The sequence below is a fragment of the Zeugodacus cucurbitae genome, chromosome 4, assembly GCF_028554725.1.
Source record: "Zeugodacus cucurbitae isolate PBARC_wt_2022May chromosome 4, idZeuCucr1.2, whole genome shotgun sequence".
NCBI lineage: Eukaryota > Metazoa > Arthropoda > Insecta > Diptera > Tephritidae > Zeugodacus > Zeugodacus cucurbitae.
The window spans coordinates 69597164-69611536 of NC_071669.1; the positions used below are offsets into that span (position 1 = coordinate 69597164).

Here is a 14373-nt window from a genome sequence, read left to right on the forward strand (position 1 = left end):
CTTACGAGGACATCAACCAGCTGGGCAGAGGCACCTTCCCAATCCCAAGGGTCCGGACATTCCAGGTGCATGCCCTTAAATCGTAGTCCTTAATACGTTTGTAGTGATCATCATCAAAATTGGGGTTTCTCAACCGAGGCTGTTGCTTCCTGTTCGTTGGCAATTCGTTTTTATGTGGTGGGTCCCAAACCCTACGCACAACCGCATAATCTTGAGCCACATGCAAAATAATCGTTCCTGACCACTCCCAAGTGAATGACAGTCAGAAACTTTCCTCACTTACGTGATATATTATTCAGTAATTACTTTGAGGCAATGAGGATAAGAGGAGGAGTAGAACTCTTGAAAGATCTAGAAGTGTTCCTGTGAAGGATTTGTATAGACATATGAATAAGATAAGTCTTAAAATAAGCTTCTTAATGTTAGCAATTCAATATCAATACTATCTACTTTTTATAAATACTCTTTTTCCTACAGGGTCTGTTTATGACATTACTTTATGGCTATATTTAATAGTATTTACATCTTGTATTATTACTCTCTTTTATGAAGTCAAAACATCTCAACTCATTGCAGCAGCAGCAACAGGTGCGCAACTGGACATCCAAGTACCAAACACAATAGATTCGTTACTCACGCGTGTCAGAGATTGTCCGAGAACAAACAAAATCTACCTGTGCATGTGCACTACCCAATAACTCTCACTACAAACCCATACACGCGTAATTCTCTTTCGCATGTCTTCAGGTGAGAGTGGTATTTTGGTTTTGAGCTGCTTTCTTTTACACGCTACAGACAATTCTTTTACTAACAACAAAGACACTGTTGCGCTCTCTACTCTTGGACTTGGACTTGGCCTTGGTTGCTGTTGCGGCGTCTGTGGCTGTGGCTCAAGCCGGCTAGTGTGAAAGAAGAAAACTGTCTCGATAATGTAGAAATTCTTTTACAGCGCTGTCTCGCTGTCGCTGTCACTGTTGCTGTTAGCGCTGCCACTTTGTTGGCCGATTAAAGATGTTGGCGGCTTAACTGTTCGTGCGTGTAGATTTCTGGCCTTTGTCGTCCACTTGTTGCGGCTGTACAATTCAGTTTGCGTTTGGCAATCGGGCGGAGCAGACAAGTTTCAATTTACATTGCGGCATTTCGCCAGTCAGTTGACTACAAATAATTAGAAAGCGAAAAAAAATATAAAAACACAATTGCTTGTAGAAGAAGTGCAGTGAAATTGTTGTTGTTATATACAATAAGGAGCTAAATTTGCATAAAACTAAAAGGAATACACAACCGTTGTGATTTAAAGTGAAGGTATAAAAATATGAAGAAAATGTTAATTTTAAATGTCTCAAGCACATATAGAGCACTAAAATTGTATATGTGTGTGTGTGTTGAATTACAATTTCCGGTTTCCTGGCTGTTGTGTGCTGCTGTTGGCCAGTGTCAGTTTCAACTTGTTAATGACTTGATTGTAGAAATATGCGTAATACCGTTAGAATAACAAGTGGAAAGTGGCAAAAGTGGTGCAGCTGATTGACAAGCGAAATAATTTTAGTTGGCAGCTCGTGTGTGTTTTATTTTATGTTAAAAAATAATGTTTTTTTATAAAGTGCGCAAAAAATTTTAAAGAAAAACTCGAAAAATTGTGGAATTTCGAATGGAAGTTATGTGAATATTAAAATAAAAAATTGATACTGGAAAATGAAATCAAGCAATTAAAAAGGAAATGCGAAAAATTTTATTTTGAATGTTTGGAAACCAAATACATATTAATAGAAACCATATTGCGGGTTGATGAAATCTATACATATTCCATTACATATTATACTTTTTACTTCATTTACTTCTTTTATTACATTCTTTAGTTAATATTACTTTATAAATAAATAAGAAGTCTTCAAAAAATATTTTTTATAGTTGTGGTATCAATTGTATATTTCACAGAAGGTAGAAATATTACATATAACACAAAGTCAGTCAGTTCTGGAGTTAAAATCAAACTTTAGTTGAAAAATAATCCAAAATATATTTTAAAAAAATAATAATTGATGGCAATCATGATTTAGAAAAAATAAATCATGTATGCGAATACAAAATGTCCTTGAATTTATTTTTGAAAGCATAAAAATAAATTCAAAAATTTAGTTACATAAAATGCTTAACTCAAAAAATGGTAATAAATAAAAAAAATAATATTAAGAAGCATTCCAATATAAATATTTCAAAACCTTTTCGAATGATTATCAAAATAGAATATAAAAAAATATATATTTAAATGCATCTCTTAAAAACAGATATAAAAATATTAAAAAATTATAATAATTTAGCAAACAAAATATAAATTAGTTCTGAAATAAATACATTTTTTTGCCAAAAAAATAGACTCCTGATTATCCAATTCTCGATTTTTGTAATAAACCGAAATTAATTTTCTGAATCTTTAATTAAAAAGCATTTTTTTATCATTTTTAATTTAACATTTTTTCAAACAATATAAGACTATATTCAATTTTAAATATACAGCACAACCATATATAAATTTATTGTACATTTCTCTCCAAGTCATACATATACATTTATACATTCTATATTTCTGCAAACCCTTAAAGCCACTGAAGGAATGCTTGTCACCCAAATACCGAACTTCGCCAAAATCAGAAATGCAAAATAAAATAATAAAAACTCTAAAAATACCAATAACTACAGCAACAACTACAAGAAGCGACATTATACTTATGTACTTGCGCATACAATATTTTCTTTTCCCATTTATAAGCTGACTTTTTTCCATTTTATCAATATACATACATACATACAAACAGACATATGTACAAACTTATTTGATTTTTATTTACTTTATTTTCATTTCTGTTATATGTTTGTTGTTGTTGATTACTTCTGGCTCGCCAGTTAGCTAGTGGCTCTGACACACTTTCGCGCGCGTACTGAACTCTTCTCTGTGCGACGCTGCCTGCTCATGGCAATTGTGCAAATGTGACTTACAAACAAACAAACACACACACACACCTGCATTTCGAAGCGTATGTATGACAACAAAATGTACAAGAGTATGCGCTTACTTACTTGCGCGGTGAAAAGGTGGGGCGTGCGCGGCGGCACTGTGGTATGTTGCTAACGCGCATGCTCAAATACGCCGGTGACAGTTTCATTTCAATTAGTACGAGTACAAGCACTCACTACTTACTGTGTCGTCGTCGGCAACCAGTTGTCCATAAAATCTATGTTAAAGTAATTGATCGAAGAAGCGCTACATATTTATATATACATACATACATATGTATGTGTGCAATTATTGTTGTATATATACTAAAATTCCTAGATATATATGCAAGTATGTATATTTTGTCCAAATTCTGATCACGTAAAGTAATTGAAAACTCTTATGCTATATTCGGTTCTTGCTAGAAATTTCACTGCAGCCCGAATTAGACCAACATAGTATGCTTAGTGGCATAGTTTGAATAAAAAGGGCTTATGTTGTTGCATTTCTGACAGTGTATAACCTTAATAAGCGCCTTAAAAGACCTTAAAGTATAGAAGTATAGAATTGACGAATATTTTACCAACATTAAAAGCTTAAATTATCTCTAAATCATAGCAGATTTAAATCAAATGAAATTGGAAGGTCTTAATATATTAGATCTCCTAATATATCCGTTATTATTTCATGAAACTCATATTCCAATAGCCATATTATTTATTTTGTAACGGTAAAAAGTCCGGCTATGTATTTCGGATTATTTATTTCAACCCCAGGTCAAATCAAATTTAATCCAAAACATTGTAATCTAGTCTTTTCAAATTTTTCGCTTAAACAAAATGATACATATCTATTAAGAACCCAACTATAGCACCTCAACATCATCGGAACCAAAAATCACTTCCTCTTTACTCGAGAATTATGTATAAGGTCACTAAATAAAGTTCCGTCTTCGCTTATTCTGCCATTCATCGGATTTCCGCATCTAACTAACGGGTTATTAAGTTAGATATTACTATTTCGGAAACCAATGGAGTTTAGTGAAACATAAATTGAAATAAAGAATCTTTGAAATGAATCTCGACCTCTATCACTCCGCTTGTGCTTTTAGGTACCAGGGTTTAGCTACATAGCCCTCCCAGCAAGAAGTGAAGACCCTTATGAATGCTTTTGTTGAAATGTCTCTTCCTTTTTGAGCCAATCCTTCTGAGGCTATTCAATAAATGTAATTAAAAAATAAACCTTCGACCGGGTTGTTAATAGTCATCAGCAGACTATTCACAGTTTTAAACCAAAAGTATCCGACATTTCATTAGATTCGTAGAAGTATCAAATTTGTTATGAAATACGAATATATGTATGTACTTCAAACGAGTATTTATAAATCACTTTGGAAGAGGCATTACTTCAACACTCTAAAATATGACACCGAAGTCTGCGTCTCCAATTAGCAAACACAAATTTGGCAACAGAATAATAGCAAAATTGCAAAAAGCCAATAATTGCAGGTCATTCAACATTTTCGAAGTGAAAGTATGTATTCGATGAATCACCCTGTTTTGCGGGCGTTTAGGTTCAGTACACTCATAAACGTTTTGTGAATTGTGGCCGAAAGAAATGTGTGTCAGTGTCGTCATAAGTAACGGTGCTACACCAGGGAGATTACCATACAAAACATACAATACACAACGAGCTTGGAGATCTCTGTATGAGATTGTGTGTGTGTGAGCGATTGTTTAATGTAAATAATATAGACGAAGCGAAAGAGGCAAGAAGAAAGATGCCCGAGCGCTTTTTTCGTAATGATCATGACCATTACGATTGACTGACTGACTAATGACATAATGCTAACGACACCAAAGAGATTCTTGAGAAAAAAGCCAATCTGTGTTGTGATTAATGGAGCGATAAGCAAATGGTGAAAAAAGCGCCAACAAAACGTGTTTGCACATAATTGTTGATTTATTGATATCGTTGATCTTGCGGTTGATCTTCTCAACTGCTGCTCATCTTCATCAACTGACTGACAAGCCATTGCGCTAAAAGCTTTGACCCATAAGACTCGAAGTGGTGTTGTGTTAAGCCGCATTTTCAAGACATCCATTGTGTTATTTTATACTTCATTGTGCTCTGCACTTGTTGCTTGCTCTGTTATTGTTACCACAAACCACACACACACAGAGAGCAACATATACACATGCGCAGCATCACAGCTTGCATGCTAATTGAGCTTGGCTTCAGCTGGAGTCACGATGTGCGCGACAATGCCAGTAGCAATGCAGCAGGTATCGTGTGGCGCGAGCAGCAACCAACAAGCAATGCCGTTCGTTCCATGAGGAAAGCATCAAACGAGCATGCATACTTACTCTACGGACATTTATTAACTCATGCTTGCTTGTCTTTAACATTTTGTTATTGTTATATTTTGGCGTACCCCATGCCATTGCTGTCTTGCTGTCCGTCTGTCTACTGTTCTTTCGGTCTGTTCCATTTTTTAAGTTACGCGTCTTGATTTCATGCCAGAATGTTGGCGCAAAACCATAAATTAGAAACATAAAACCCCACACACAAGTGCCGAAGACAATGGCTCAAGCAAAGACGGCCGGCCAGCGACAACAACAACGCCTCCGTTGGCATCTCTGATTTCATGATTTGTTGTTGTTTGTGGATTGATAGCACATAATTTGTGTGTATTTAGGTTGATATGTTAGAAATGTAAGAAATTTGAAATTTCCTATAAAGCGACAACAAGAAGAAGAACAACAACTTGTGAGTAGGCGAACAGGTTTGCTGCAATCTCAATAAATACTAACGAAGGCGAGAGCTTTCTTTCTAAAGCGGCTTAGGTTGAAAATTTAAATAATTCGTTTGTGCTTTGGAGAGACTAGAATTTTAAATGCTAATGTAAAGAATTTTAGAGTTAGCCGGAAAATTGTAGAAATTTATTATTGAAGATGTCTTATAACAATATAGCATTATTTCTGCTTCTACTAAAGACAAATACAATATTAAATAGATGAGAATGTGTATATTTCATTGTCAGCATCTCTTTTCCTGAAACTGATATTTCTTCATTTATCAGACCCACAAGTCATTAGAAACCTGAAGACAAAACTTTATTTCAAATGTTCATATAAGATGCAGAGAGCTCAGTAGTAGTGGATTCAATGCATCCAAGATATATCTAAAAGATATCTCCAAATTTATTGAACACAAGCGACTGTGCTTGTTTCTGAGAACAGCTCCTTCTATATAAATATTCATTTCAAAAGTTAAAATCTTTTTTCGTTACCGAAGTTTCTTTGAAACGAAAAATAATTTATACATTCTCTAAAGTTGATTTCTCACAACGACCCACTATATCCAATAGGGTTTGAATTATCACTTGTCACAAAATTTCACAGAAAGAAAGTAAAAACATGAAACTTCAAACTTTACTCAATCATCACCACAAATAACTGTATTTCATTGTATAATTTTTTGAAAATAAAAATATTTAGCTTGCGTTGCCAACAACACACAATATCCTCAAACCAAATACTTGGCAATCGCTACAGGAAGCAACTGACAATCCGAAGCCGTAGCTCACAAACCCAAAAGCCGTTAAAATCATTGTTGTTGTAATGTGTATAAACACTCACACGTATATTTACGTAAAACCTATGTACTCGTATGCACTTGCCGCATGTTGTCATTACGTTTTTACCCATCTTCCAATGCCTATTTACAATACACAGTTGTCCAATAGAATCGCTTTTAATGAAATTTTCATTTTCATTTCATTTATAGCGAAAGTGAAGCGTGAGCAAATAAATAATTGTAGTTAAACGACAACCTTCCGTTGTTTGTTCGTCACTTCGACCGACCTCAATAAAAATAAAAAAACAAAAAAAAATTGAGAAAAAAGTATTAACACTGTGTTGGAAATGTTGAAAATGTTCGCTGCTAGCACTTTCATTTTGTCAGTTACTAACAAGTTAATACGTATTTAATGATGAGTTATGTATGTGTAAGTTATGTTATTGAATCAGTTATTGAACCTTCCTATGTCAGCTATAGTTTCGAATTTCAATAATCAATACTCCAGTACTGTAAAAGCTTAGGAAAGTCTATCGGATTGCTCGAAGAGCAATAGATTCGCTATCTTGGTCGTTGTGTAGTTCTTAAATTTGTATTAGAACTCTAAAATCAGGATAATTACTTTTTGAGATAGTGTGATCTCAGCAGCAACAACTTCGAAACGATTTGGGAAAATAATTGCTATGATTTTATAAAAACTTCGTTTGAATGTGAAGTGAAAAAGAAAAAAAAAATCAAGTGATGTGTTCGTGAAATCGATGGTATGAGCTCATCTGATAATGGAGGAAACAGATCTATTATATATCTATCACACCTTTGAATAAAGTCCCTTTTATTAAAGTGTTTTCAGCATTTATACACATATACATATTTTTACAGTTATATGCTAAGTGTTAGCTATAAATATTTGATTCGTAAAACTGTAGCACAACTAGCAACCCAAAACAACAAAAAGAAAGCTAAGCACTGCATATATTTATGTACATATGTGAATACAATTGGGTATTTAAGAATGCTAGTTTTGGCCATAAAAATCAGACTCGGCGGCTATGTGCTATGCCCAAAAGCGGTTGTACCGGTGGCTATTAAGGAAAGCCTAAATATCGTACAACAAATTTTATGAAATGAAAGTTCGCACAGACAGGTGTGAATTAATTTTTGTTTGCCTTTGCTTGATATATATACATACATACATATCTATGAGTATAAATTTAAATATATTTTTGCATACCGAACTTTCATTCATGCAACGACTAAACATGGTTTGTTCTAAATATTTTGAACCGCTTTTTAACTAACCGGAAATCGATGATGGATGGTATAACATTGGAATACATATGTATGTACAAAAATAGGAAATGTCGGATTTGTAGCCATGCTAAGCATTAAGTAACTATAAAGTTATAAAGGAGCAGGCAAAGCTGACAAAGACCGATCTTATAAAGGACCTTCGTAAAAGAAATCGGTTATTTTTCGTTGTCATAAAAACGTTTGATTTTGTTTTTAATCCTTTATGATTTCATGGCTTTACCCTAATATAAGAAATGTCAATTATTTTCCTCCTTTCTTTAACATTTTCCACGTTCTAATTCATTCTTCTTCTCCTCTTTCCAGATATAACTGATGTGCGCCTGACAGGCGTTTAGATAACACATTCAGAGTGATAAAGTCTCAACTATTTTTTGAGTTTACCACAAGTCTACAATTCCATTCGAAACTAAGCAATGGGTTTAAATTTAAAGACCGCTTTAGTGGTCTGTTTGGCGCTGCTTAATTTACCCTTGGGAATACACAGTCAAGATGATTCTTTGGCGGGAAGTTTTCTATCGGGTTAGTGAAAAACAGATTTTTTAAATTCCAAGAAGTCAAAAATTCTAACTATTCTTCATAGGTCTCTTGGACACCATTACAAGCACAGCCGATTCGAAGGATTGTCCCGGCGTTTGCGTACACACGTTAGCCACACTCATCTGTTACGAAGTGCTCGATGATATACCTTGTCCATCGCCTAGTATGAAGTGTTGTATTGAAAGTGCACAGGGTATGTATACAACAACATCAAACAATCAAAGATTTGTTCTTCAGTTTTTTGAAAATAAATGAAGTAATTGTGGGTCATAAGTCCGAAAATCACTTAGACTCAAACCGAATATAACCCAGCTAAAACTTATGTTCCTTACATATTGATAAAAACCGATTTTGTAGGTAAAAACGTCACTTTGGCTCATGCCACGACCAGTACCACAACGACAACAACCACAACCACTAGTACAACAAAGCGTCCAACAACTACAACAACTAAAGTGACAACCACAACGACGGCGAAACCGAAGACCACTTCGAAGCGACCCACGACAACCACAACTACAACGACTACCACTAAAAAGACCACAACAACCAAGAAACCAACGACAACCAGCACTTTGGCGCCCAAGAAGGGTACCGAGAAAGATGCAGGCAGTGCTGATGGCGGAAAAGGTAAACTTGCAATCAAATTTTCAAAAAACTTATCTGTATTAAATTTTAATTTTGCTCACCAGTTCAAAACTGTACGGGTGTTTGTGTGGCCGACCGCATTGCTGAATACTGTGAGGCCTATTTGACGACTAACGGCCTCTGTACTTCGGGCACGAAGTGTTGCGTCTCGCTGAACGATTACGCGAATGCCAAGCTGCCGAAGGATATCTATGTGCCAGCCAGTAAGTCATGAGCTTTATCAATAATATAAATTATAAAATTACGAAATTAATTATATATTTCCAGAACATATGACGAATCTGAGTAATATGCAACACAAAAACAAAACAAGCTCTGTAGTTAAGCAAACAACAACAAAGGTTAGTGAAAAGACTTTAAAGCACACTAAATATCTCTAAATTCTAATATGGCTCAACAGACAACAACTTCGGCTGCGACAACAACAAGCACGACAAGCACTACCGCCGAACCGGCGCGCACCAAAATCAGTAACAATGTGAATGCCAACAAACCAGTGAAGCACAAGAAGGCGCCAACCACCACAACCACCACTGAAGATCCGGCCGATGAAGAGCAAGAAGTGGAGGAAGACGATGCGGAGACGCAAGACGACGCCAACAACGATGCCAATGATAAAGCTGAGAACCCAAATGGTCAAACGCTGAAGGAGTGCGAGGGTGAATGCATGAATGGCATATTCGCCATTTTCTGTGATGACATCGACTCGGAGGCCTTCTGTCCTGGTGAGGGTAGCTGTTGTGTTACTGGTGTGGCCTCAGAAGCCCCACCAGCACAACCAGCCACCAAGGTGACACCAACCAAACCGGCAACGAAAATTGCAAAGCCACAGCCACAACGGCCGGCAGCGAAGCCAGCACTGCCGCTACAAACTATGGCACCATTATTACAAGCTGTCGGCGGCGGCGGCAATGACTTCTTCTCACAAATACTTTCATTCGCCGAGAATACATTAGGTGGTACCGGTAGTCAGCCAGAACCAGCGACACCGCCACCAGTGCAACGTTGTCCCGGCTTTTGCTTACTGAATATAATGGCTGCTTTCTGCGAGCGTCCATCGGTACTCATCAATACACCAACAACGTGCGCCAAGGGCTCAGTGTGTTGTGATAACAGCGCTTCGCCACCAAAGCCGCCACCACAGAATAGGCGCCCACCTACGCCACCACCAACCTCAGTTGCTACGGCCCCTTATGTTGTACCCAGCACACCATTACCCGATCCGCGTGAAGAATGTCCGGGATCCTGCATTGTACCATTACTCAGCTTCACATGCTTTAGTGAGTCTCAAACATACATACCACTTGAACAAACTTTAATAATTTCATACGCTCTCTACCTTTATAGAAAACGCCGAGATGAGCGATCTATTCAAGTGCAAACGTTCCGGCCAGATTTGCTGCGCTCCCAAGAGTCGCATACTCGAGAAACAACAGTTCCAGACACGCAACGACACACTCTACGCAAACTATCCACCACCGCCACCAATGGCTGGCATACCACAACCCTACCCACCGCAACCATCATATCCCCAGCCACCACCACCACCGCATTACATGGTGACACAACCGCCACAGCCACATCATCACTACCCACCACCGCCGCCACCACAAATATTGCAACAGCAACACCAACCACAACAACAACAACAACCCACATATGATTACTCTCACTATGGCGCCGCCTTGATGCCTCAACAGCAGTCGCATCTGCCACCACCACCGCCACCAGCACCGGCACTACCACCCACCACAACAACGACCACTACCACAACCACCACCACAACACCGCGTCCCCATGTCTACTCGAAATACGTTTGCGGCGTCAAAGGCACGCTACGCAGTGGTCGTTCGCGTTCATCACCGGCGCTCTCGTTGGTCTCCTACGCACGCGCTATGTATGGTGTACAGCGTTCATCGCGACAGCTAGGCCAGGTGTATACGCCACAATTGCAATTGAACAAATCCAATGAACGCCTCGTATTAGGATCAGCGATAGTGCCCATTCAAATACACAATGATCTGATACCGACCGATGAGTGGCCGGATGCGAACCAGCTGCGTTCATACCACGAGCATGAGTCGATTTCGGCGGCAGCTGTACAAAGCCGTTACCGCCATTCGGTGGTCGGTGAGCCAGTCTATGCGATGAATTACAATGTCTCGAGGCGGCGTGCGCGTGTTGTTGGCGGTGAGGATGGCGACAATGGCGAGTGGTGTTGGCAAGTGGCGCTGATCAACTCGCTGAATCAGTATTTGTGTGGAGCCGCTCTGATCGGTACGCAGTGGGTACTGACGGCGGCACATTGTGTGACAAAGTAAGTTTATGCTTTGAGAAAGAAGTGAGAAAAATAGGGAAAATATTAATACAATCATAAACTTGCGACATCACCAAACTCTTGGATTGGGTCTAACAGACTTCTTAACTTAATTGTGATCTCTCAGGTTTCAAGAACATGTTGTCTTTGGAAGGTCTAATTAAAAGCTGGTCTTCAGCTGAAGAGCTTATTAAATTTTAAATTCCGTCGGACAAAATCTTAAGTCTAACCTCAAATAAAAATCTTCCTATGTACTTTTCTAAGTTTATTACCGTCATTCCCTAATTAATTTGGTTTACTTTTTCATTTAAGTATCGTGCGCTCTGGTGACGCCATTTACGTCCGAGTTGGCGATTACGATCTGACACGCAAATACGGTAGTCCCGGCGCACAGACCTTACGTGTAGCCACCACATACATACATCATAATCACAACAGTCAAACGCTGGATAACGATATAGCGCTACTGAAATTACACGGACAAGCAGAACTGCGAGATGGCGTATGCTTGGTGAGTACAAGTTTAAATCCTGCAATTCTTAATTGTTTTATGGACATTTTCATAAATTTAGTCCAAAATGAATACTTATATTTCAACTTTCTTCCCTTCAATAGGTCTGCCTACCAGCACGTGGCGTCAATCATGCTGCCGGTAAACGTTGTACAGTCACTGGTTACGGTTACATGGGTGAAGGTACGTTAAAATTTTTTTAAATTAAGTGTTTCCAAATTTTTACTCAATCTCTCCCCACATAGCCGGTCCGATTCCACTGCGCGTACGTGAAGCTGAGATACCAATCGTAAGCGATGCCGAATGCATACGCAAGGTGAATGCGGTCACCGAGAAGATATTCATACTACCCGCCTCGAGCTTCTGTGCCGGCGGTGAGGAGGGCAACGATGCCTGTCAAGGTGACGGCGGCGGTCCACTCGTTTGCCAAGATGATGGTTTCTTTGAACTCGCGGGTCTGGTGTCATGGGGCTTCGGCTGCGGCCGCGTAGATGTGCCGGGTGTTTATGTGAAAGTCTCCTCCTTCATCGGCTGGATCAATCAAATCATTAGCGTTAATAATTTATAGTCACAGCAAGTGGGCAATAGAACAAAGAGTTGGCGCAAAATATGAAATTTAAAACATGAAATTTAGACAATAAATAGAAATTAATTTAATATTTATTTTATAGTGGATGTATGAGTAGCGCGAACCCACACACTTGTAGACCGCTCTCCGCGGTGCGGTTCGAGTGCTCTACGAATGTGTGGTTCATTTAAGTTTAAAATGGCACACATATTTTCGACTGTTGATCCTTCAAATATTTTCTGAAATAGTGAATTATGTAATACTTATGTATTTCTACATATATATACATACATACAAACATACATACATATATATATTTAGGTTTACAATTTAGATTAAGTCACATGAACTGTTTACTATTATAATTATTGAATGCTCCGAATACACAAACTACTTATGTACTAAACTGTGTATTATGTATGAACAAATTTCAAAAATTTAACTGCGAAGCAACGATATTAGTCTTACAAACATTCCCATTTATCCATACATACATATGTATGTTTAATACAATTTGTACATAATTTAAGCCAATTTTATCTTATAATTGCATTTGAATTTGCTTAATAAAGTACACAAATAAATTTAAAAAAGTGTTTCTGTCCACTTATTAAACTAAAAAAAAGAACGTACTTCCTAAAGAGGCCAATACACTAGACAAGCACGTTTCGTTTTTGCTCCAGCTAATTGTACATACACGCCACAAGAACACACACGGTGTCTTAAGTGACTTAAGTGTCTTCTTTGTATGTACCAATACCAATGATACTTTTCTTGAAAAATTATATTTTTGTTATCAATTCGTATATACTTTTATTTATAAACCAAGACCAAGACGTGCCGTTCGAATTGTAACAGTAGGTCCTATTCCATTGGCTCATTTTATTTCATTGGAGTTGGACAGGGACGATGTAGAAATAAGTATCTATACAGATGAATCCAAACTAGATAAATAAATGGGAGTGGTGTCGTTCCACCAATGTTGGATAGCAGAAGCGTCTTCCGACTACCAGATCACTGCAGTGCTTGCAATTCATTAGATGTTTGACTATGTATACTTCTGCTCCAATTTATTTAACTTTTTCGTTGACAATTCGACGATATTCTTTAGAGAATAACACTCTCACTCAATGAGATGGATACTATCGACAGCCCATTTGATGAGAAACAAAAACTCGAGAGATACTCTTAGCATCTAAATTTAGTTATTTGATTTTGAGCTTTCTTCGAAATATAATTTCTAAGAAAAAAACGTCAAAGTTGAGCATTTCATGAAAGTGTTTCTTCTATCTATTAGTTATAGTGATTCATGTCAAATTAGACTCGCACCGTTCTGAGCTGACAGTATAATCAATACTTTGAAATTTTTCAAATGATTTCGTGAAAATGGTGAAGAAGTGTTTTTACCTTATATAATGTTGGGCATAGACATTAAGTATACAACTTTGTTTCCGCCGTTTTCCAATAGATGTCTCTAGGGTCAAGCACTGGTCGATTAAATCGATTAAATCGTTTTATATCGATCTTGGACATTTGTGTCAACATTAACGCAACAAAATATTTGTAAAGATCTGTTTGCATCCCAAACTTATTCTCAACTGAAAATGTAACTTTTGCGGGAAATTTTGCTTTTCTTTTTTAATTCCAAGAAAAGTGGGAATGCTTTCGGATACGTAGCCCTAAATTTACAAAAACACGGCGGAAGCAAAGTTGTAGACCTAATATTAATATTTAAATATAGTTTATATATACTATAACATTACAACTATTTTTAGTGAACCCTCGTTTAACTCAAAAAGTCATCATATTTTTTTCGAAAACAAATTCAAATTATTTTTTCATGCAAAAAAATATTTTTTTTTTTAATCTGCAACTTAAAGCGAAACGACTATTTTATTATATTATTGTGC

The 14373-nt window shown here is 37.3% G+C and overlaps 1 protein-coding gene across 1 annotated transcript; it reads left to right on the forward strand.

Moving 5' to 3' along the window:
• The first annotated feature begins 1074 nt into the window (after positions 1–1074).
• On the forward strand, positions 1075–13004 carry LOC105213500 (protein masquerade). The gene is made up of 11 exons (XM_011186380.3): positions 1075–1302; positions 8186–8401; positions 8463–8612; positions 8777–9049; positions 9112–9270; positions 9335–9408; positions 9468–10347; positions 10415–11384; positions 11697–11895; positions 12000–12078; positions 12141–13004. Exons 2-11 carry the CDS (start codon positions 8296–8298, stop codon positions 12461–12463), a joined length of 3213 nt encoding a protein of 1070 aa, XP_011184682.2. The 5' UTR covers positions 1075–1302; positions 8186–8295; the 3' UTR covers positions 12464–13004.
• Positions 13005–14373: the final 1369 nt, after the last annotated feature.

What these genes read in the sequence shown, in the direction of transcription:
- LOC105213500 (XM_011186380.3), top strand. Translation starts at nt 8,296, where the DNA reads ATGGGTTTAAATTTAAAGACCGCTTTAGTGGTCTGTTTGGCGCTGCTT. An exon ending in GGATATCTATGTGCCAGCCA is followed by an intron (nt 9,271 to 9,334) that starts GTAAGTCATGAG and finishes ATATATTTCCAG; the next exon opens with AACATATGACGAATCTGAGT. An exon ending in ACTCAGCTTCACATGCTTTA is followed by an intron (nt 10,348 to 10,414) that starts GTGAGTCTCAAA and finishes CTACCTTTATAG; the next exon opens with AAAACGCCGAGATGAGCGAT.